Source organism: Cynocephalus volans, chromosome 8, assembly GCF_027409185.1.
Source record: "Cynocephalus volans isolate mCynVol1 chromosome 8, mCynVol1.pri, whole genome shotgun sequence".
In the NCBI taxonomy this organism is placed as follows: domain Eukaryota; kingdom Metazoa; phylum Chordata; class Mammalia; order Dermoptera; family Cynocephalidae; genus Cynocephalus; species Cynocephalus volans.
The window spans coordinates 33,617,899-33,640,165 of NC_084467.1; the positions used below are offsets into that span (position 1 = coordinate 33,617,899).

Here is a 22,267-nt window from a genome sequence, read left to right on the forward strand (position 1 = left end):
AGAGGACCCGTAGGGCAGCGACTAAACAGATCCTCCTTGAGGGAGTGGTTAATTGATTGACTGATAGTCTGGAGGTCAAGAAAAAGAGTAAGGCGAGCTTAACTAGTAATAGGAAGACTCAAATGTTAGATGCACGGGGCATCTACTCTTTTGTGTCTGGCTTATAGGCTCGTCCTTATGAACTAGGTCTGCAGGTATCAACATGGATCCATCTCAGAAACATCGTCGAGTAAAGATAACAAGCTGCAGATGTACGTTAAACCAACTGGGTTGGTTGTCAGCACCATCGGCTGAATATTTCAGGTTCTCCCAAGCAAAAGGTAGGGCTGCACTCCTGCTCCCATGGAGTTAGGTGAGGCCATGGGACTTGCTCTGGCCAATGGAATGGGAGCTGAAGCTTCTGGGTGGAAACTTTAAGAGTTAGTGTGCAATTCACCATTCTCTCCTTCTTCCTCTCTGGCCTCCACTGTTCTGGACCCCTCAGGGATCCAGTGAACACAGCCTCACTGCAGACCCTTCTCAGACATGTGCTGGAGTGAAATATAAATACTTGTGTTAAAAAAGAAAGGGGGAGAAAAAAAGGGAAGAACTGAGTCTAAGGCAAAACCCCGATTGACTGCTGATGGGTGTGGCTGAGGATACATTCAGTGTCTCCGGGTGGGCGGGCAACCTTGGCAATTTGGATGGGACATGTGATTATATGGTTGGTTGAATGGACGGTTGGCATCCCTGGCCCCATCCATGAGATGCCAGAGGTGCCCCCAGCTATGTGACAACCCAAAACACCCTCCTCCATTTCCAAACACTTCTGGGGGCTAATACTAGCCCCAAGAGAACCATGAATGTAGAGGGGTCACCAGAGCGAAAGCAGGAGGCACAGCGGAGGCCCAGACGAGACAGCCAGGTAGAGGGTGAAAAGGATCTGACGGGTGACAGTAATAACCCCCTGTGTGTTCCAATTGGATGTGACAAGTTGAAAGAATGAGGATGACACTTTCCACAGCCGACAGAACAGAGTGGGATTGTACTGGAGGTGAGATAAAAGAAATATACTAGTGATAAAATGCACTTGTCCACTTGTTGAGCACCTGTGAACTCCAGCCTCGACACTGGGTCTCACAGTGTCCTCTGATGATCCCACAGGCATGACCTGCCTCCCTGCCCCCTTACAGATAAGGAGACAGAGTCAGAGAGGTGGGGGTAATCTAAGTGGAACAGAGGTAGTGGCACAGCTGCTGGGGACTGAGAGACACCTGGATGGGACGGTAAGGGAAGAAGAGTAGGGGCTGACGCCTGGGCAGACCACGTAGGCAGCGACATCCAGCAGGTGGCTGGGCAGAAAGAGGTCCTGTCTGCTGTCCCTCCTTCTGGAGGCTCAGGCTGCCCCTGGGAACGAGGGTGACAGGGGCAGTCTTGGGGAGCCAGGCCCCCAGTCTGGGGGTGCCCGCCCCTCAGAGCAGAAGCACACCTCTTCTGCACACACACAGTGCTGCCACAAGAGAGCCCCTCATACCCAGCTAACTCTCAGCAGCCCCTCGAGCCCCAGAGGCAGTGTCTGAGCCAGAGGGAAGAGGGCCGGTCGCTGTGGCCAGATGCATCCATACTGGGATCAAGTCTCCGTGCAGCCTTTAAAGGACCCAATGGAGACACACGAGGGCGCTCTCACCAAACAGCAGGACAGCTCCATCCCCAAATGGAAAAAGGCTCAGCATTTTGAAAACCTTTGGTCCAGTGTCTCTCAATGGAGTCACTATTGGTATTTTGAGCAGCATATTTCAGGGATGTTTGCCATCCCTGACCCCCTTCTTGTCACTGTGACAACCCAACTCTTTGCATTTCCAAACACCCTCTCTCTTGAGCCTCTGCTGGTCAGTGCCACTGGAGGATGCCAGCTGGTGGCCTTGGGGACCATGGCAGTCTCTGCTCTCCCCCCAATTCAGAGAGGACTCCTACGCCTCTCACTCTGACCCTGCAAGTTTGGCCCTTGCAGGTGCTGGAGAATCAGAGGCCCCCAGAGACAGTCTGTGCTGGCTGAGCTGTCTTCCTCGGGAGGTAAGGTTTCCTTCAAGACATTGTCCCTCAGGACATGTTGTCACTCAGGACCAAGACCACCCTGATCACATCAGGCACATAGACACAGGACCCTGAGACAGACACCACAGGACCTGCTCACAGACACCCAAATCCCAGGGAGAAAACATGTGGCCACACAGAACACAGCTGGCACAAAACTTCCACAAAGCATGTCTGAAATGAGGCACCCTTCCAGAGCCCCGAGCGTCCCCAAAGATGTGAGTTCCAAGATGATTAGATCATTAGGTTTCCAAAGACAATCACCAGAGGCAAATAACCGGGGATGATATTCAAAATATTCACCAACCAATGAGCCCTGGGCCCCAGCCAAGTCAGAACGGGACCAGTGTAAACAGCTGGTGCATCCCTGTGCTATCAGCCCTGCAAACAGCCTCATCGGCAGAGCCTGAGTCCCCCGTGGAAAGCCAGGCTTGCCAAGGTTGCCACTTGGCAGTACACAGGTGACTTTTGGGGAACACACACCAAAGGAAATGGCAGTCTGGATGTTTGCTGGGACGCTCACTGTGAACTCCAATGCAGAGACCAGAAACCTGGCCAGGATATGAGGAAATAAGGGGCCAGAGAAAACCCAGACCCCTTCAGATCCTCCAAAAACACCCAGTGTCCCCCATCCCTCCAGCATTCTTCAACAGAGGTGGTCTGTGAGTCCCACAAAAGCGGTGTCTGCTGACAGGCGTCACTGCACCTGTGGGCACAGCCCTGACCACTGAGACACTCGCCGCCTCTGAACCGGGACCGGCGCAAGCTCTTACTCCATGGGAAGCAGATGTGAAAACCAAACATGATTCTTACCCTCCTTCGAAGATTTTGATCCTCGCTGGCTCCCCTCTCTTGGAGGCGGGAGCGTCCTCCTCCGGCTTCCCTCGCTTCTCTTCTTCCCTCTCCACTCTAGCTATATCTTTCTGGGCTTCCGGGGAAACCAGCGAAGGGAGGTGAACCTGGCCCACCGCAGGAATGACAAAATCATTGCTGGTTACATTTCCAGTCAGTCAGGAATGCAATGACACTAACAAAGCCTTACAAGGCACTGCATGCATACACAGATCAGCTCACTCAATCATCACACTCTTCTGAGAAGAGGTGCCACTGGCCCTGCTGATCCCCAGAGAGGTGAAGGCCACATGGTTAACTCGTGTCTGAGCTGGGACTCTGACCAATTCTTTCAAGCTAACCTTCCCACAAGAGCTGTATTTGCTCTTTGTCTTTTACATGTCTAGGAACTCCTGGGGACAGGTCCTTATCTTGGTCTCCTAGGTTGTCCCAGCACCCAAATCAGGGCCTTCCTTAGAGAAGATGATTAAGGAATGTTGAACAAATAAAGACTCTACTCTGCCTTTGGAGAGTAACTGGTCCAATTCTTGTTTATAGATCAGAAAGCCAAGGGCACTCACCAAGTTAAGAACAGAGCCTGGAGAAGAGCACAGGACCCCCCAGAGCTAGGCACAGAGGCTGTGCAGGCTCTGGACTGTTAGTCCAAAGGGAACCCATGCTCTTCACAGAGCCATGGGCCTCCGTGATGACAGCTGGCTCAATGGGGAGGGCTGGCAATGACTTTATGCTTCTTGGGCATCTTCCACTATCCCAAGAACATGTCCCCTAGCCCCCCCCCCAGTGGGGGCACCCTCATGTGGGGAGCAGTGACACTGTGCTGGGAACTGGGGCCAAGAGTGCCAGGAGTGAAATTCTCATCTACTTCAAGCCACTGTCATTAAGGTCATGAGAAACCACACTGTTTCCAGCCCATGGGAGAAGTAACCACTTTTCTTGGTGCTGGGACAATCTAAGAACCTTGGTCTCCTGTGCAAGCCATCACACCTGCCCCTACAAGGACTGGGTGGGGCTGAGCAGAAAGGCACCTGGTTGGGAGTCAGGGAATCTGAATTCCAGCACCAGATAGGCCACTGCATGTTGAGCCATCCTTGGATGGATTGCTTCACCTTTCTGGGCCTCAGAGTCTGAGGGGGTTTAGACCATCCTGAAGATCCATTCCAGAGACAACTTCTATTTCAGAGACCCCCGAATAATCTCTTCAGAATTGGAGGTGGGTAGTGGAAACCCAGCAAGAATCTGGACTACTGTTTGGCAGAAGGCAGCTGGTTTTCAGCAATACCTGTGGTTTTCTAGAACATGCCATTTCTACTCCCATCCTGGCCTGAGACTTAGACCACCTACGAAATGACCAAGGGGCCTCCCACAGGCTAATGGACAGCCTCTCCTTCATAACATGCTGTGATGTTTGGGTCAAGCTAGAGAGGGCTGGTTTGGGTGGCAAGGTACCACTTTACCAGAAAACACAGTGTTGGAATTGAGCAGGGACCAGGGATCCATTTTGGGTTTTAATAATAATATGAACAAGCATAGCTAAAAACATGTACCGAGCACTATTCTAAGCACACTTTGCATATTTTAACTCATTGAATTATCTCCACAGTTTTAGGAGCTAAGTATTATTATTATTTCTATTTTACAGATGAAGAAATCAAGGAACAGAGAAGTTAAATAGCTGGCCCACAGTCACACATCTAGTAGGTGAGGTAGCAGTATTCAAGCCTGGGCAACTTGCAACCTGAGTCCTTATTTATTCTTAATCTCTTTGTGACAGTGCTGTATGAATCCTCAAGGAGAAAAAAGGAAGAAGAAACCTGGGGAAAGAAATGTGGCTGCAAAGCTTGAGTTTCTCCAGGGCTTACACACAGAAAAAAATATCGATGACTAAACTCAAAAATGACAGGGTGGCCTAGACCTGCATGAAGATGGTTGGGAAGAGCTTCAAAATGCTAAGATAGACCTTTTCAGAACAACTAACAGAGAATGGAAGCTATAGGATGACAAATGTCAGCTCAGTTCAATAAATAACCTTAAAGCACTTCCAAAGATGGATTGGGTTAGCTCCCCATTACTGAAGATATGCAAGCAGAGGCCAGAGAGGTGGAATCGTAGAAATGCCTGGAGTCACAGTTATATTAACGTACCAGATTGGTACACTTCTGGCAGGAAACATTCCAGTGAACCAAACAGAATATTCTAAGAAACAATTTGAAGCTTTTAGCTCACTTTAGGAAAGCACTATTATAAATAAATGATTGCCTAATCCAACTAAGCCAAGTTAACACCTCCTTTTTCTAAGATGGCCTATGCAATTTTCAGTCATTAGAAAATAGAGGCAGCCTAGATCATTCAAAAGGGCTTTGGAGTGAGATCTAGTTTTGAATCCAGGCTCTGCCGTTTACTGTGCGGCCTTGTGCAAGCTACTTAACCTCTCCATGCTTTGGTCTTCTCATCTATAAAATGGTGACATTTCACCCTAACTTTCAAAGTGGTTGTGAGGATAAAAGTAAAGTTTAGCATAGTACCTGGCACATACTAGGTGTCCCGAAAAGTATAAATGTGAATATAATTACAATAGCATCTTGTGAGTAGCCACAGCCAGTAAGAGACACTGGAGTTAACATAAACATTACATTATGGCAAAAGTGGAAATCTTGTTCAGATATGTCTGTAAAATGACAAAGACATCTAGAGAATAAATCTGAAAACAGTTCTGTGAAGAGTATCCAGCTGAGCTAAGGACAAATTCAACACACAAAATTCACTCAATGATTAAAAAAAAAAAAAAAAAAAAGGAAGATATGAATGTAAGAGAAGTTATAGAACATAGTATTGCTCACTTAGCTATGATATGAATTTAGTTTAGGGGATATATGCCTGATTTGGTCAAAACATCTTGTCTAAAGACACACTAATGAACACTTTTAAATTTGCAATCATATTTTAAGGTTTCCTTTCCTCAAATAATTTAAAGAAGAAAAATAGACTCTTTGGAGTCAAACAGGTGGAGGTGAGCACTGACTGGATTCAAGGGCCCTGCACAGTGCCAGGTACAGCGAGACTGCTCAATAAACCAGACCAATTGCTAACCCACAAAGGCCAAATTGGCAAAACACATCACAACCTGAATCCTTAGGCTGGCCTTGTCAGGGTGTGGAGATGTCTTTCGTCTGAAGCAAATTTGGAATTATTGAACTTCAAACTTTCTGAACTTACAGGGGACCAGTTCATTTTACAACTCCTGATGGAGCCTCAGGTCAAAGGCAATGTAGGAGCAAATATGAGCCCTTAGTGAGGGTCTGGCGCTACTACATAGCACAGATGAGTCAAACTGAGCGATATTGCCACCTACTGGTAAAGAGGGACACTGCAGCTCAGCTCTATTTGCTATGTTACTCACAAAAAATAAAAAAGAAATATTTCAGAAGTTTCTTCTGTCAAATTCTAGAATCTCTAGAAATGGTAAGATTTCAGGTGGTACTAGAGAATAGAAGCAGCAGATGGAGGGAATAGGAAAAGCAGGAAAAGACTAACAAGACAAGGGAGAACCATGTGAGGAAGGAATGCTATGAAGTTTTAAAATTGCTACAGGCATTCCTGTCAACAAGTTTTCCAACTCAAGTTTTTGGAGAATTGCTTTTTTCCTTGCTGAAATTGTATCTTTGATTTTACAATAGAAGCTCGTGGGAAAGCAGGATCATTTTATAGCTAATTTTGTTGAGATATATCTATTCCAATGATGTGAGGAACACACTGACAAAGAAGCCTAATAAACATGTTTCCCTTGTAAGGTGACCAGTGAGGAAATCTGCCCATGCATCTGGCTCTAGTGCTGCAAATGGAATCTGAGGAGTATGCACCTTTAAAAGCTCAGCAAGGGTTTTTTAAATCAGGGGTGAGAAGAAAAACAAGGCTGAACTTACCTCTGTCATGCGGGGCTTGCGGGAGCTGGATGGCACAAGCCTTCCTGCCTCAGGATGCGGAGCTGTGGCCATGGTGTATGTCTCTTTGCTCACCTTCTGCTTAGACCTCAGGAGGGACAAAGCAGCTTTAGTGGAAACCCCCGGAAGGTTGGGGTTGTACAAACTTATGCACCAACCAGCGTAAACAGAAGACCTCCTATCTGCATGCTGGATGTGATTTGGCTTAATGTAGTTTAAATAGCACCAACTGACATTAGTGGTCGTGTGGAGGCTGGGGAACTGCAGTACCTTCTTTGAGTCCGTACCTTCTTGTGACTTGGCTGGTCTTGGGGATGTTTCTGACAGAGGCAGAGAGCTGGGAGGTGCCAGGGGTGGGAGGTCAGGTTGTTCCTTGGAATCTTCTTTCTTCACACTCAGTGGGGGCAACCCTCTTCGGTGAGGTTTGCCAGAGGGCTGGGCATATTCCTTCAAAGCTTCTGAACCTGAGGCTGTTCCATGGGGCAATGTGGGGTGAGGGAGGGGAGAAATTTCCTTTGGGTCAGATGGATCTGAGGACAGACTGGACAGCATTTCTACCTCCCTCCTGCCCTGGCCCTGGCTGTCCAAGTGGGATTTCTCTGGCCTCTTCCCAGCTTCGGTGCTGGTAAGCACCACACTGCATGGTTTTACCAGCTCAAGTTTTTCTTCAGCCTTGAAAGCCCCTTCCTCCTTCACCCTTTTTTGCTGCTGGGTTTCCATGGTAAGTTCAAGGCTGCCAGCTGGTGAAAGGACACGTTTGCTTCCCCCTACTGTTGATGAACTCCCCTCCAGGCTCAAGGCACTCTCTGATGACAGTGAAGTGCCTTTTCTTTCAGATAATGTCACAGGCACTCTCAGGTATGGAGTTGGGAAACCTCTGCTTTGTTCTTCACTTAACCCAGATGGTCCAGGCCCAACCTCAAACAAATCTGCCCCACACACAGCTGTCCCTTTGGATGGGGGTTCCTCAAACTTGGGAAGAGCCACAGTTGCTGAACTGCTTTGGGACTGAGTGACCAAGATCTGGGAAAGCGTGGTGTACATTGCACTCCCATAGGACGGCATATTGGTCTGAACACGGACGGGTACAACCAAGGACACCATTGTGTCTGGACAGGCAGGCAGGGCGAGCAGAGGGGCTGACGTGGGTGCAGAGGGGCTGGCTGGTGGAGCCACGGGGGGCAGCTGAATGTCTCTGCTGTACTCTGTGCTGGGGGAGAGGCCAGCAGTTCCTGCGGCCAGCGGGGCCAGGCTGGTTTTGATCTGGGGCAGATGGCTTTCCACATCGCCGGGGAGCTGAAGTGCAAACTGGGACTGGAGGGGCAGGAAAAACCCAGAAGAGAGTGCTGAGGAGGCAGGGTATGGCACGGGAAGAAACGAAGGGGGCTGCCGGAAGGGGATGTTGGTTGGGTGAGGCACGAGCTGGGGTAGATGGAGTTGGCCTGGGTGCAGGACAGTAGGCTGGAGAGGAAGTGGTGGAGCCTGAAATAAGGAGGGAGGAAGCGGGGGCATGGAGTACGGCGAGGAGAGGAGGCTGGACATGGCCTGTGTGGAGAAGAATTCTGAAGACTGTCCCGGCTCATGCTGCAAGAGGTGCTGAAAGGAGAAAAGGGAGACCGGTGGGGGCAGGTATGGTTTCTCGTGCAGGGGCAGCTGGGCTATGGGGTGGTGAAACACCTGCAGTGCTTCCGTGTATGGGGGAGAGGACCCCAGTGGGGGCCTGTCCTGCACCTGGCTCTTGCCTCCTGGGTGCCCGCCTTGTGAGGTGGCCGCTGAGGGAATCTGGGACGAGCTTTTGGTGGAAGGTTTACTGGATGAGGGCTGTGGCTCCTCGCTGTCCTGTCTTCCCTTGGAAGCAGCCTCCATCTCGGTTTCTGGAGGCCTACTCAGAGAGGCCTGTCTCACCAAAAAGCATTTTCTTCTCTCTGGAGGGGCCGGGGGAACCACTGGGGCTGGTGCGGAAGGGCCTGTCAAGGACAAGCTGCCGTAGTCGAATGATTTGCTGCGTGTCTCAGTCAAGTGGGCGGAATGGGAAACATTGGGGCTCTGCTCTGAGGCTGACCTCCGCATCTCTCGGGTGTGCGGGTGGTGGCTGGGTACAGTCAGCATGTGGGTGCCCAAGGGCTTAGAGCGCATTTCGGAGGGGCCAGGGGCCTCGGCTTTGCCATGGTCGTCCCTCTCAAACGAGGCTGAGCGGCTGGACCCACTCACAGAGACACTGCTTTCCTGGCTTGGGCTGCGAGACAGAGGCATGGATGACTCAAAGCTGGACTCCCCTGATGACTGGGCCATCTCTGCCAGGCGCAGTCTCTTCTTCTTGGGTGGCAGCTTCTCGGCTGGGAGCTGGGCAAGCGTCTGACTGCGCTGGGGCCACTGGAACTCCTCTGTCTTCTCGGGTTCCTTAGGGGGTGGCTCAGGCTCTGTGTCTGGCCGGTCAGGCTCCTCAGTCACAAGGATCTCGGGAACCTGAATGTTGGGCTGGCGGACCAGCTTGGGCTGCAGGGAATGAGCAGAGCGTCCGTGTGGGGCGGGCGGGGGAGCTGAGAACGGGGCCAGAGGTTTGTCTTCCCCTTCCAAGCCGCTGGGCTGCTCGAGAGAGTCGGACTTCTCAAAGGAGCTGGTGTGCTGGATGACAGAAATTTCTTTGGACGTTGTTCTCCTCTCCTTCCCTGATTCTGAACCGGACCCTGGCTTGGGAGTCCTTGGCTGGAAGCCCGTGGGTCCCTCCAAGGAGGGCACTGATTTACTGGATTCTGCTGGTGACTTGGTGGACTCCTGGGGAAGGTTCCGAGCAGCATCGGACGGCCCGGGGCTGCCAAACTGACTTTTTGCCGACTCAAAGGCAGGCAGCTCTTCCTCATCCCCCAAGCTCTTCTCTTTCCGCCTCTTCCTCAGGGGGGTGAGTTCCAGGGTGGTCCCCAATTTATAATGCATCATCTGGGACCACGGCTCATGCTCAGCCTGACTCTTTTCGGCTTCCGAAGATGCATGAGCACCTGCAGGGATGGGCTTTGTGATCTGAAGCTCCGAGCAGTAGTATTTTTTATGGGCTTCGTAGTTATCCTTTTTCTTGTACCGAGCACCACATATGTTACATTCATAGATCGCCCCTTTCGTTTTCAAACCCTTCTTGGTCTTTTTGGTCAGCTCGCTTTCCTTGGGCTCCAGCTCGTCTGAGGGTTTGGAGACAGCATCTTTGCTACTTGGGCCAGCCTCCTCGGAACTGTACTCCCCTCCCAAAGGTAGTTCGATGGCCGGCTGGCGCTTCAGCATCCGGGGGTGGGAGGTAAACACGTGACTGCTGCGGCTCGGGGCATCGGAGTCGGTGATGTGGTCATCGAAGGAGTAGCTACCTCGGAAGGTGTGGTGGGGGGTACTGATGGTGCAGGCGGCAGAAGGCATCGAGTGGCTTCTCAGGAGAGGCACAGGGGGGGTGCTGCTGGGCGGGTGCTGGAGGCTCACCAGTGATTGTTCCGGCTTCGTCTTCTCGCTGTGCGATGACAGGGGCTCCCGGTAGAGGCTGGATTTCGGGGACTCCATGCTGCTACGCCTCGATAGCGAGCTCCTCCTTGGCTTCACGCTGTCGATCTCGCTGGTGTCCACCACAGCCTCGTTGATGGTGATGAGCTTCGTGATGTGCTCGATCACCTGTGTCCGGGGCACAGACAAAGGCACCAGGCTGGGCTTGTCTTCAGTGGACAGGGGCAGGAGGGGCTGGGTGGAGGTGCCGGTCAGCATGGTGGTCCGCTGCCCGATCCGCCCGCACTTGCCAAAGATGATCTCTGCGTAGGACTTGGCATTGGTGTTTGGGGGGCTGACCTGCTGCTCAGCGCTCTCTGAGCGGGAGAAATAGCCAGACTCGGTGCTGCCTTTGCTGCCTGGGCTCAGAAACGCCTGCTCGTCAATCACCTTCTTCCTCTCACTCAAGCGGAGGGCCAGCTTCTGCTTTATGGTGTGGGTGTCCTCGGGCTTATGGCTCAGGGGGTGCTCAGATGAGGGTTCTGCAAATGGAGTGGGGTCCTCGAGCGACTGGGCTGTGCTGGACTGGGACATGGAGCAGCGTTCGTGGCTGGAACCCTGGCTCCCAGAGCTGTACAAACTGCTGGAGAGGAGGGGGTGCTTAGGCCTGGGAGAGAGCTCTGTCGGGTGACTGGACGTGGCCCCCGTTTCCTCTTCAGAATCTGTGCTTTCTCCCTCAGTGGGCTCCTCAAACTCCTCCCCAGGGATCCGCTCCATCTCCAGACCCGGGGGGTACATCTCGCTGCCCATGCCTGAGGCTAGCCCTGCTTTGATGCGGTGAGCATGGGACTTCCTGTGCTTGTAGAGGTTGCTCTTGGTCTTGAAGGAGAAGCCACAGGGGCCACAGGGGTAGGGCCTCTCCCCCGTGTGCGAACGTATGTGCTTCTGGAGCACGCTGGGCTTGGCGCAGGGCCGGCTGCAGTACTGGCAGATGTACTTGCCTGGCTTCTGGGGTTTCCGCTCCTTCTTGTGTGCCTCTTCTGTGGGCTTCAAGGAGACCTGGGAGGGACGGGGCACAAAGACTTTGGGGATGCCAGGCAGGTCCTCAGGGGGAATGATGGAAGTGTGCGAAGGGAGGAGCTGGCTCTGAGGATGGAGCCCAGGGGCCACGAAGGAGCCTGAGGGTCCAGGTCTCATGGGGTCAACCAGCTGCCACGTGGACCCCTCCAGGAGATGCTCGGGTTTGCCGGGCGACATGAATGCTGGTGTCAGAGGATGCTGCGGAAGCTGTGAGATGTGGATGGAGGCTTCGATGGGGGGCCTCTTGGGGGGCTTCTGCTGCTGGCCCGTTTTCTCCTGAGAGCCTTCCCTAAGAACTGATGAGGGGCCCGGGAAGGGCTGCGGGGCTAGGAGCTCTTGGGGGGTGCTCTCTTGGGTGGCAGCTGCGCTGCTGCCTGGGTATGGGACAGTGGAAGAAACACTGGTCTGAATGGCCTCTCCTTTGGTCAGCCGCTTCCGGGGACTTCCCTCAGCCTTCTTGGTGCCCTTGACACTTTGTTCAGGATCCATGACCTCCACAGAGACTTCAGATGCTATTCAGGGAGGGTCAGGGCAGGCTGCATTTATGAATAATCCAAGTGTCCCAAAGAGATGTCCAGCTTGGGCCACATTGGTCAAGAGCTGTGGAAGCCAAACCTAAGAAGGCGTTGGGAGTTTTTTTTGCAAGTGTCACTGGCTGTGAGTGGACTCAGAGCAGGTGGTCAGGGCCCAAGTTTTTCATATTGGTGAGGCATGGCCCGCTACTTTGCAGACAGAAAACGCACCAGCTCTTCCTGCCTGAATGTCTGTTGTGAAAACGTCATGAAGGATGTCAGTATTGCCATTGTACCGTTTCTGTTGGCAGTGGCAAGCGGCCCCCACGAGTCCCCCGTGTGCTATGCAAACGGCTGAAGGTTGGAGGCGTCTGTGTCCATGGCCCAGTCATCCCTGGCCCTAGCACAAGAGATGCCACACTGGATGCTGGGACGGCTCTGTTCTGGCCTCTTCAGCTCTTTAGTCCCACATTGGAGATCAACGGCCTTGGAGGAGAAATCACGCTCTTCTATATGACAAAAGTGCACACACACAGAAACACACACACAAAAGAGAAGAGTGAGTTACTGCGACTTGTCCATAACCTGGGCTCAGGGTCAGACCCAGCTGAGACTCCTAAGAGGTTAGCCAGAAAAGCCAGCTGGAGCCACAGTCCCTGCTCCACGTGCCCAAGCGCTGCCCCTCCTTCCCTCACCTGCTTCCACCTCACTGGGGAGACTCGAATGCTAATGTGCTTCTGAGGACTGAGGCTGCGTGGCATTGGGAGAAGGCAGGTGGGGACTGGGAAGTGCAGGGCAGTGCAGCACAGGAGGCCTGGGCTCTGTCTGTGCTCTGAGACCTACTTGGGGTGGAACTGCACTCTCTAAACCTCAGTTGTCTAATCTATAAAATGGATAACAACAATTCCTGCCTCAACTGTGCTCAAGGTCCAATGAGATAACGGATGTGGATGTGCTGATGAACTCCGGATGGTGCTGTGGTGGGTACAGGAAGAAGTGCTCGTGGGTTATTCAGGGGTGAGTTTTCCATGGTTAGTATTTCTCTCTGGCCCTGGACTCTGAAAGTGTCCATGAGGGACATCATTCACCGCTTTTTACCCCCTTGCTAACCCACTTCCCAACCTGTGTTTCAAGACAAAGCTGCAAACTACTACCGTGGCCTATGGGAACTTACAATCTAACACAGCTGTGACCACCTGATTGATCTAAGCAATCCACAAGAAGGATCATTCTGGGAGGTTCCTCTAGCTTTGCAGTCTTGTCCAGTCAGTGCCCTATGGATGCACTGGAAGTAGCTCAGAATGGGGGTCCTTGCCAAGTAGAGGGACACACTGGTCTTAGTGGAATCCCAGTGTGTGCATCCACCCAGGGCCAGCTAAGTCAGGCAGCCTAGGCTTCCTGGGTTGCACCCTCAGGGCCCTGCTCCCCAGGACCACAGTAAGAATTTCAGAGCTGAAGTCACCGTGGAATCCATATTCCACCTGACTTTCTAGTTGAGAAAACTGAGGATCTCAGAGGGAAGGTGGCCTAGTTAAGGTCCCATGTTTCTAAGAGGCAATGGCACCTTAATCCTGGCCTCCCATGGCCAGTTTGTTCCCCCGCCCCTTCTCAGTTTCCGTCCCCTGGGCAAGGCCCTGGGTGAGTGACCAGTGTCTCTGTACTTCCTTCTCCTGTAAGCATGCCTTGCCCCTGGCATCCTGACCTCAGGCTACCTTCATGCCCTCATTCCGCTTTTCACCAGGTGTTTGCTGATACAGACCTGAAGGTTTGCTTATTACACTTTCATAGGGTGCTCAGAAGATTAGCAAGTCTGTAGGACTCAAATAACTGTCGCTCACATGGCAGAAACTTGGACACTGTGACATGCTATAGAGGGGCAGGTGATTTGATCTTTTAGCTAAAAATTATATCCTATAAGTTTATTCCTTTTGTGTTTTTTTTCCTATCTTGGTTCTACAAAGAATTCAAGGTAACTATAACAAAATCATATTTATAAAAAAGTAACAAACTATAAATATAAAAAAACTGTAAATAAGAATAACAAATTAGAACAAAGAAAATGTAAACAAGGCAAGAAGTCAGGACTGGTAGGATAAAAAAAAAAAACACTGCTATACCAATCATAAGGGCTTGCAGTGTTCCTGTAGTTCAGCTATAAATTTTTATGTGAGCTTCCTGGCAGCCAAGGAGAAAAGGGAGATTTGGTCCATTACAGAGTCTTATAGCCAGAGAGCAAGAAACATCTAAGTTTCTTGCAGGAAGCAAAGGGTTGCTCAAAAAGAACTTTTTCAAGTGGCACTTCAGTCAGGGGTAATAAAAGATTCAGGATCACCTGTGTTTTCAATGACATACTCTGGAAATGCTGTGATTGATTTTTGCCAATGGAAGACCATAATTCAGCAAAAGCTATCCTTTGAGCAAAGACACTTACCCAATGCAGACTGAATGTGGGGAAGGCAGGGAAATCTCATTTCATTACATCAGTCAATAGGGTGGCCATATAAGATATCATGCAAACTGGATGACACTTCTGAGACTGAAAGGGGCACTACTGATAATTATGAAGGAACAACAAGACGAAACCAGGACTGTCCCAGGCAAACTGGGACAAATTATTACCCTTACAATCAATATTTACCTTGTGACTGAAACCAGACACAAGTGCAAACTGTCTCTGGGTGTCCAGTATAAATTTTTGATCTTTGCTGTGAGGACTGAAACTACACCATGGTCTCCTAATGGATTGTTAGAGATTGCTTATCTAGTCCAATCCCCTCACTTGACAGATGAGACTGCGGGCTGGAAAGATGACGTGATCTTCCTTAAAAATCACATAGTAATAGTGGCAGAACTGGACCACCCTGTGCTTCCTGACCCAGGGAACAGGCTGGGCTGTTCCTCACCTCAATGGCTCCATGGCTTCTGTGTTGCAATGGGCACTGCAGTTAATGGTTCCCTGTTCTATGGACATCGTGAGGAGTGTCAGGAATTGTCTTGAGTCTGAACAGCAGAGGTGGCCTTTCCACTGTGTCCTGACCCCACTGCGGCTGCTGGACAGGAGGAGGTGGGGTGCCCATCTGAGCTAGGGTGGGCAGAAGTGCTGAGCCATCTAAATATCAGACGAGGTGGACGTCGTCTGCAGCAGCAGGAGAACTGTTCTCTGGGGTGCACTGGGACTCCCAGGTCTGGCTGCACCTGTGTGGGGGAGAGGCCTTTGGGTGTGTGGATAATAAAGCGTTGACTATACCTACTATTTCTACCGACCCTTTCATGAAAGGATCTCAAAGCACCACCAAAGCACTGGCTAGCAGTAAGCTTTGCTTCTTCCGATGGACGGGTGGGACCCTGCAGCATGACTGGGTGATGAAATGATCATCTGAGTGGGGTCAGTCGGCCAAGGTGGACTCTACATTGTCTAGGCCTGCAGTTCTCCCTTCACTGAGCCACAAGTCTCTCCAGGGGCAGGTGGGGAAGTGCCAAGGGCTGGGGTTTGATGCAATTCCCAGGGCTGGGTGGGAGGGGCAGGGTGGATGAGGGAGACGGTCAGGTGACTGTTGTATCATCAGGTGACTCACAAGGCCAGCACTACCTGCCTAGGGTCAGTGTCCAGCCTGCCCCTGTGAGCTGGGCCTGGTGGTCCTCCAGGGAGGGGGGCTTCCTGCATGCACCCTCAGAGGTAGGAGCAACAAGGACACATCAGCACTGCCAGCTGCCCCTTTGCTTTGCATGCAGGACACCGGAGCCCCAGCAGGCAGTGACTAGCCCGGTGCCACACTGGTCCTTGGACTCCTGGGCTAGTGCTCTCTGTTACCCTCACATCACGACAGGTCTGAGATGCTTAATACAAGGGGCAGTGTGAGAGGGGTAGCCGGGACTGCGGGTGTAGATATAGGAGATGTAGGAGGACCTGCAAGACCTAAGAAGACCTCGGCCTTGGGATGTGTTACAATTTAGATGTGGCATAAAACAGTTTTTTTGCTTAATTCTTTAACTCCTTTAGAAGGACCTTCCTAATCACTGTGACCAAGGCACTAAGAAAATGGCTCTTTTCTACCTTCTGTGGTTCTGGGGCTATATGTGAAATTTTAATAGGAACTTAAAGTGACGGGAAAAAATGCTGTTGCTTCTCCAGGGAGCTGAGGAAGGGCACCTATAAAAGTCACCAGGTAAATGGGGTCAGAGCTAGAAGGGTTTCTCTGATCAGGCCCAGGAGCTGGGCCAACAGGGACCTGAACTCCAGGTCAGAAAGAGGATGGATGTTCTCTGCCGATGGTCGCAGAATGGCCAGGAGTCCACTGTGTCTGCCACTCAGGCCTCAGCCCCCAGGGAGCTCTAACTTAGAAACCAGCTTAGAACCTGAACTTCAACAGCCAATTGGTTAATATATCAGACCACTGAGCTCCCACTTCCAGAAGCTTCTATAGGTCTAGCTGTTAGAACAGGCCAATAGGGAAGAGAGCAGGACTTGCTGGGTCTGGAGCCACAAAGGCCTCAGGGGAGTGGGAGGTGATGAAAAAGTCACCAGGGCCAAGGCAAGGAAGCCCGATGCTCTGAAGCCAAACTGGAAAGCACCTCCTATACCCAAGGCATTGGGGCAACATGACCACAGACCAGAGTGGACGCCTCAGGGACTTCAGAGGGGAGAGGGGAGGTGGGCTCTATCAGGTGGACAATTCCTCCAGTCCTGGCAGGATCCCAGCTAGAATCTGCCTTGGGCTCTAGACTGAGGAGCTTGGACCACTGGCCAAGTTAGATAAGGCTGAGGCAAGATAGGGACAGGAACCCGATGCCCAGGGAGCTGTTAGGTGAATCTGACTCCAGACTTGTGAGGCTTGCTTAAGGTCTTTTCTTGTAATTTCCTCACACACACAAACCGAATATACCAATATACCGATATATACCAAATATATGCCCAGTATACCAAAATCTGGTCAAAAATTGTACTGACAGTAGTAAAACATACTGATCTCAAAATACTAGGAAAGCAAACCTTTCTCCTAACATCAGTAGCTAGTCAGTAGCTAGGACAGAAGGCTACAGGCTGGATGGACAGGAGGCAAGCAATAAATATTCTTATTTAACGACCCAACAACAAAACCAGCGTCCCTTCTAAGAATCTCTGTGTGCAATGCTCTGTGTTTGTGCGTACACACATGGGCATGGGCAAGACAGAGCAGAATTCTTCACCTGCAAAGACAAGTAGAAGTGGCTGTGAGTTCCAGTGGTGGCAAGTCTTGCCAGATTGGATGTGAGGACATGGGTCTGGAGACTAACAGGGGAGCTGGTCAAAAAGTCATGGAAGGAAGTCTAGACAAAGAGAGTGGCCAAGGTTAAGAGTGGGGGACCTTGGCCCCACTTTGGCTGGGAGTGGGGAATGTGGCAGAGACCGAATATTTCTCCCACTGGCCATTCCTCTTTCTTTTAGTAATTGAAGCTCTCTGGAGCTTTAGCTTGGTCTATGGCCACCCAACTAGTGACTGTATTTCCCAGCTTCCCTTGCAGCTAGTTCTGGCCAAAATGATGCATGCAACTTCTAGATCATGGCCAGGAGGAAAAGCACTTGCCCTCTATTTCCCCATTTTCTCAGGAAGGAACATGGCTGTGGTGGTAGTGAGCCACCTTCTGCCACATGGACAAGAACATCACCCCAAGGGATGGTGGGACAAGAAAACTGGATGATGGTATGAAGCAAAGACCCCTGTCCCTGAGTGAGAAGCCACAGTTACTCGATCCCCTTGGGAGCAGTTGAACAAATATGCTAACTCACATGGGAGATTAGAGAATGATGCTGGTCTCTGGGAGGCTGAAAAGAGCTTGACAGAGCCCAGGCCTGGGGAAGGTGGGACACAGATCAGGGTTTAGGCTACAGGACCAGATGGGCACCACAGTGAGGCAAGTGTCCAGTCACCAGCCCCACACACAGGGCCACACAGCACCGACGATTCCAAAGGCAGTGTTGAGACTCAGACAGCCTGCATTCAAACCCAGCCTCCTCCACCTCCTAACCCAGAAATTTTTGCGACCTCTTGAAGCCTCAGTCTCCCCACCTGCAAAATGGCGACAACAAAAAGTACCACGTGTAGTTTAAATTGAGTTAATTCATATAAATCACTTAGCATGATACCTGGCATATAGTAAGCATTCAAGAAATAATAGCCATCATTGTTAATGGAGAAGGAAGCACTTCTGCTGAGGGGCTGTCACAGCTATTTGGAAAGAGTCTTGGCCTGGATTCCAATCCTGGCTCTGCTGCTTTTAGGCTGACAGGTTGTCATGGGATTGAATAGGGTTATTCCTTATGTAAAGTTCCTGGCATATAGTTGGTGCTCAAGAAATGAGAGCCAGTGTTGAATCTGGAGGTCAAAGCAGAACCTCCAAAGAGGCCACTGTTATGCCAGACCACCCAGATATTGGTATGCACTTTCTAAGTTTTCCCAGACAACAGAAGCATTGGTTCCCAAGTTGGGCAGGGCCTTGGCCTGCATCCTGGAGCAAGGGGTCCTAGCAGGGGGGACAGGAACACAGGCAGGAGATCAGGTGGTGACAGGTCTGATGGGTGTGAGTTTATGGGACACTTCTGAGATTGAATGTTACATACCAACCCAGAGCTCAAGCTAGAACTGAAGATGGTCATGGAAGATAATCATCACAGTCCTGGGACACAGCTTTCCAGGTCACCTTATCCATCCCTTACCTCCACAGAAGCCACACTACATGGTTCTTCTACTGAGGTCACTGGATTCCTATGAAATAATGACTGGTCATTGAGGCCCAAGGCAGAGCAGCTCTGTCTTGACAAAGTCCTGAATTCTGGCCTCAGTTATTGTTGAATGTCCTCAAACTCACAACACTTGTGTACCTATCATCCTCACTTGATTCTGTAGGGGGATGAAGCGGGGAGACTGAGGCCCAGAGAAGAGGCATGACCTGCCCAAGGATAGCCAGCTAGGAAGTCTTCAAGAAAACTGAAGAACATTTCTGAGTCCTTTGGTTTTCTGTTGGGGCCATCACCCCTGGGGGCAGGCACTTCTTGACACTGACTCAACCTCCCTGGGAGCTGCACAGGGCAGACAGATCCGGGCTGCAGGCAGGATGGTGAGTAGCACACCTGGTGGAGCCAGGGCCTAAGCACAGCTGGGCTGCCTCCTGGGCTTTTTCTTCCTTTCTCTGGGGCCTGTGGGTCTCCTCCAGCAAGGACAGATGAGGCCTGAAGTCACTTTCGCTGTCATGGGGTCCAGTAACCTGTAGCAGGAAGCCCCAGAACCCGACTCTGCTGTGTGATGCTAGGATGGCACTCCCCTCTCTGGGTCTCAGTTTCTCCTTCTGTAACATGAGGAAGTTGGACTGAATGACTTCAAGGGTCACTTCCATTCTGACAATTCTGGATTTAGGACTCGAAGAGCAGGTGGCAGTGGGGCTGACTGAAAAAAGCTGGCCAAGTTTCCGAATTTGCTCAGGCTGGCTGAAATATTGACCTTAACCTGGGGAAGAATTCTACAGTGCAAATTAAGCCCCAAATCCCTACCAGCCATTGGTCAAGGTCAGTAGATGAGGGCACTTCAAAAAGTTCATGGAAAGATTCATATTTTTTAATTCCATTTTTCCACAAACTTTTTGAAGTACCCTCATATATCTAGGAATACGTGCTGATCTTTGTAAAAGCAACCCTCCTGGTGGGACTGGCTGAGACGTGCACTGACAATGTCAGGCCCCCTGCCTCCCACCCCACTGTCTCTCAGGGAAGGGATGGGGGAGGGTCCTGTGCCAGCCTCAGCTATGGCTGCTGACACCAACCAACCTGCAAATGTCAGTCAAAGCCCTCTTCTCCCCCAGCTGGATGCTGGACTCACTTGTAGCATTCTGACCTCACTCAGGTGACCTAGTAACCAGGGGATTCTGGCAGACTCCCTTCCTGGGGATCAGTGTGCATCCTGGCAAGGAGCCAGGCCTCCTGGACACCAGCTCCCACCTATCTAGCCCCTGCCAGGTCCTGATGGCTGTCCCTCTCCCACATTCCGCCGCCCCCGGCCTCCCCCACCCAGGCCCTGCCATGTTGTCAGTCTCCAAGTCTGGTTCTTTCTGTGCCCTGCATATTCTCTGTGCTCCATTCCAGGGGCTGGGTTCACACCAGTAGTTTTATCTAGACCAGAAGTCCTGAAGACTAAATACAGAAAAGAAATGCTGGGGAGGTTTTTCCTTCTTTAAAAAAAATTTTTTTTAATGAGAAGGCACTTGAAAAGTTTTAAACCACTGTAGAATTGTAGTGTCCTCTGCATTTTCCCTTGAGTCCTTTGCCCACCACGTGCCCTTCTTCAGAGGAGCTACAGTTAATTTAATATGTTCTTCCAATATCTTAATGCATTTATATAAATATGTGTATGTGTATACTGGATTTTTTATATAAATGAAGAAAATATGTCATACCTACTGATCTGTGCTTCCTCTCTGTCTATTTTTGGTGGCTGGCTGGTATGGAGATCCAAACTCATAAATTTTGGTGTTAAAAGTCTGCATTTTAACCAACTGAGCTAACAGGCCAGCCTCGAGTTCTTTTCATTTAGAACCTATGTATGGATATCTAAGTTCACCTCACTCTTTCTGGGGGCAGCAGAAAAGTATTCTATTTTTGCCTGTAGTCAAATTCAGCCAGTCCATTATTGATGGGCATGAAGGCTGTTTCCAGCTCCTTCTGTTCTAAGAAATGCTACAAAGAATGTCCTCTGCATCTTGTCTGAGTAGATCACAAGATAAGTTCTTAGAAGGGAAAATACTTGGTCAAAGATAATATACCTTGAAGCTTTTCATGGCTTCTGACAAACAGCTCTCCAACAATAACAAATTTACACTTCCACCAATAGAGTGTAAGGATTGTTTCCCCAAATTCTTGCCTACCCAGGATATAACCAATTTTTGAAATATTTACAAATAAGAAAGGCAAAATGGTTGTGTTAGTCTCTTACTGCTGCTGTGACAAATTACCACACATTTAGTGGCTCAATACAAATTTATTATCTTACAGTTCTAAAAGGTCAGAAATTTGAAAAGGGTCTCACTGGGCTAAAATCAAGGTGTTGGAGGGCTGCTTTTCTTTCTGGAGACTTTGGGTGAGAATCCATTTGTTTGCCTTTTCCAGCATCTAGAGGCTGCCCACATTCCTTGGCTCATGGCCCCTTCCACCTTCGAAGCCAGCAATGGCTGGTGTATCTTTCTCACATGGAATTGTTCTAATACTGAGTGCTCTGCCTCCCTCTTTCACTTATAAGGATTCTTGTCATTATGTGGGTGCACCTAAAAATAATCCAAGATAATCTTCCCACTTAACTTAACCCATAACTACATCTACAAAGTCCCTCTTGCCTTGATAGGCAACAGGTTCAAAGCTTCCAGGGATTAGGATGAGGACATCTTTGGGAGCCATTATTCTGCCTATCCCAATGGTATCTTATTTTTTTTAATCCCTATTTCTTGGTCTCTAGTGAGGTTTAGCATTTTTGTATAAGTTTATTAACCAATTATTTCATTCAGGGGATTACTTTCTGTATCCTTTATTTGTGTTTCTAATGGATTACATTTTTCTTATTTTATATAAACTTTTGATATTGGGTATGTCAAAGTATTTTCTCCCTATTTATTATCAGTCTTTAACTTGGCTGTACAGAATATTATTGTTACTATGTGGACAAATTCATCAGCAGTTTTTCCCTTTATGACTTTTAGTTTTCATGTCCAAGATTATTTTTTAGAATGTCACCCAGTTTTCCTGCTAGTTCCTTTATGATTTTTTTCCCCTCTCTTCCTCCCTCCCTTCCTTCTTTTCCATTGCCATCTTGGTTCCATCTGGCATTTACTTGGGTGTTAGGAGTGAGGTAAAGATAAGACTCGATTTCTTTTCACTATAGCTAGCCAGCTTTGTCCTAACACATTATGGAATAGTCCCTACCCCTCTTGAAATGTCCTGCATATTTGCAGGGTGTCTCCTAAAAGCACAGGTTCTAGCCCCCTTCCAGATCTGCTGAAACAGAATCTGGGAAAAAGGCCCCAGAATCTACATTTTTGCAAAAATCCCCACTTTTCTTTTCTATATATACTCTTTTCTTTTCTACAGCCTGGTATTTGGGGAAGTGGATGAAACCCCTCTAACTGCCTCCTATAACTAATCACCTTGCTTCCAGCTTTCTAACCTCCCCCCACTACCACCCCACCCACCATGCACTGTGGAAAGAGAAATCTATTCAACTGCCAACCTCACCAGGCCTCTCACTTTGTCAAGAACTTTCAGTAGCTCCCACTGCAGAAAGATTTAGCCAGTGGCATTCTGGCCTGTCATAATCAGGTCCACCCAGACTTCCCAGC

General features: G+C 50.0%; 1 protein-coding gene across 3 annotated transcripts in view; it reads right to left on the minus strand.

The window, feature by feature from the left end:
* The window catches only part of HIVEP3 (HIVEP zinc finger 3), a 467,815-nt gene that overhangs the window by 42,793 nt on the left and 402,755 nt on the right, over window positions 1-22,267 (minus strand). For all 3 annotated transcript variants that reach the window (XM_063104292.1, XM_063104293.1, XM_063104291.1), the window contains 2 exons: window positions 6,846-12,423; window positions 2,887-3,032 (listed from right to left, as the gene is read on the minus strand). In XM_063104292.1, the coding sequence (XP_062960362.1) occupies window positions 2,887-3,032; window positions 6,846-11,891 (5,192 nt within the window). In that variant the 5' untranslated portion in view covers window positions 11,892-12,423. The remainder of the gene's footprint in view (window positions 1-2,886; window positions 3,033-6,845; window positions 12,424-22,267) is intronic.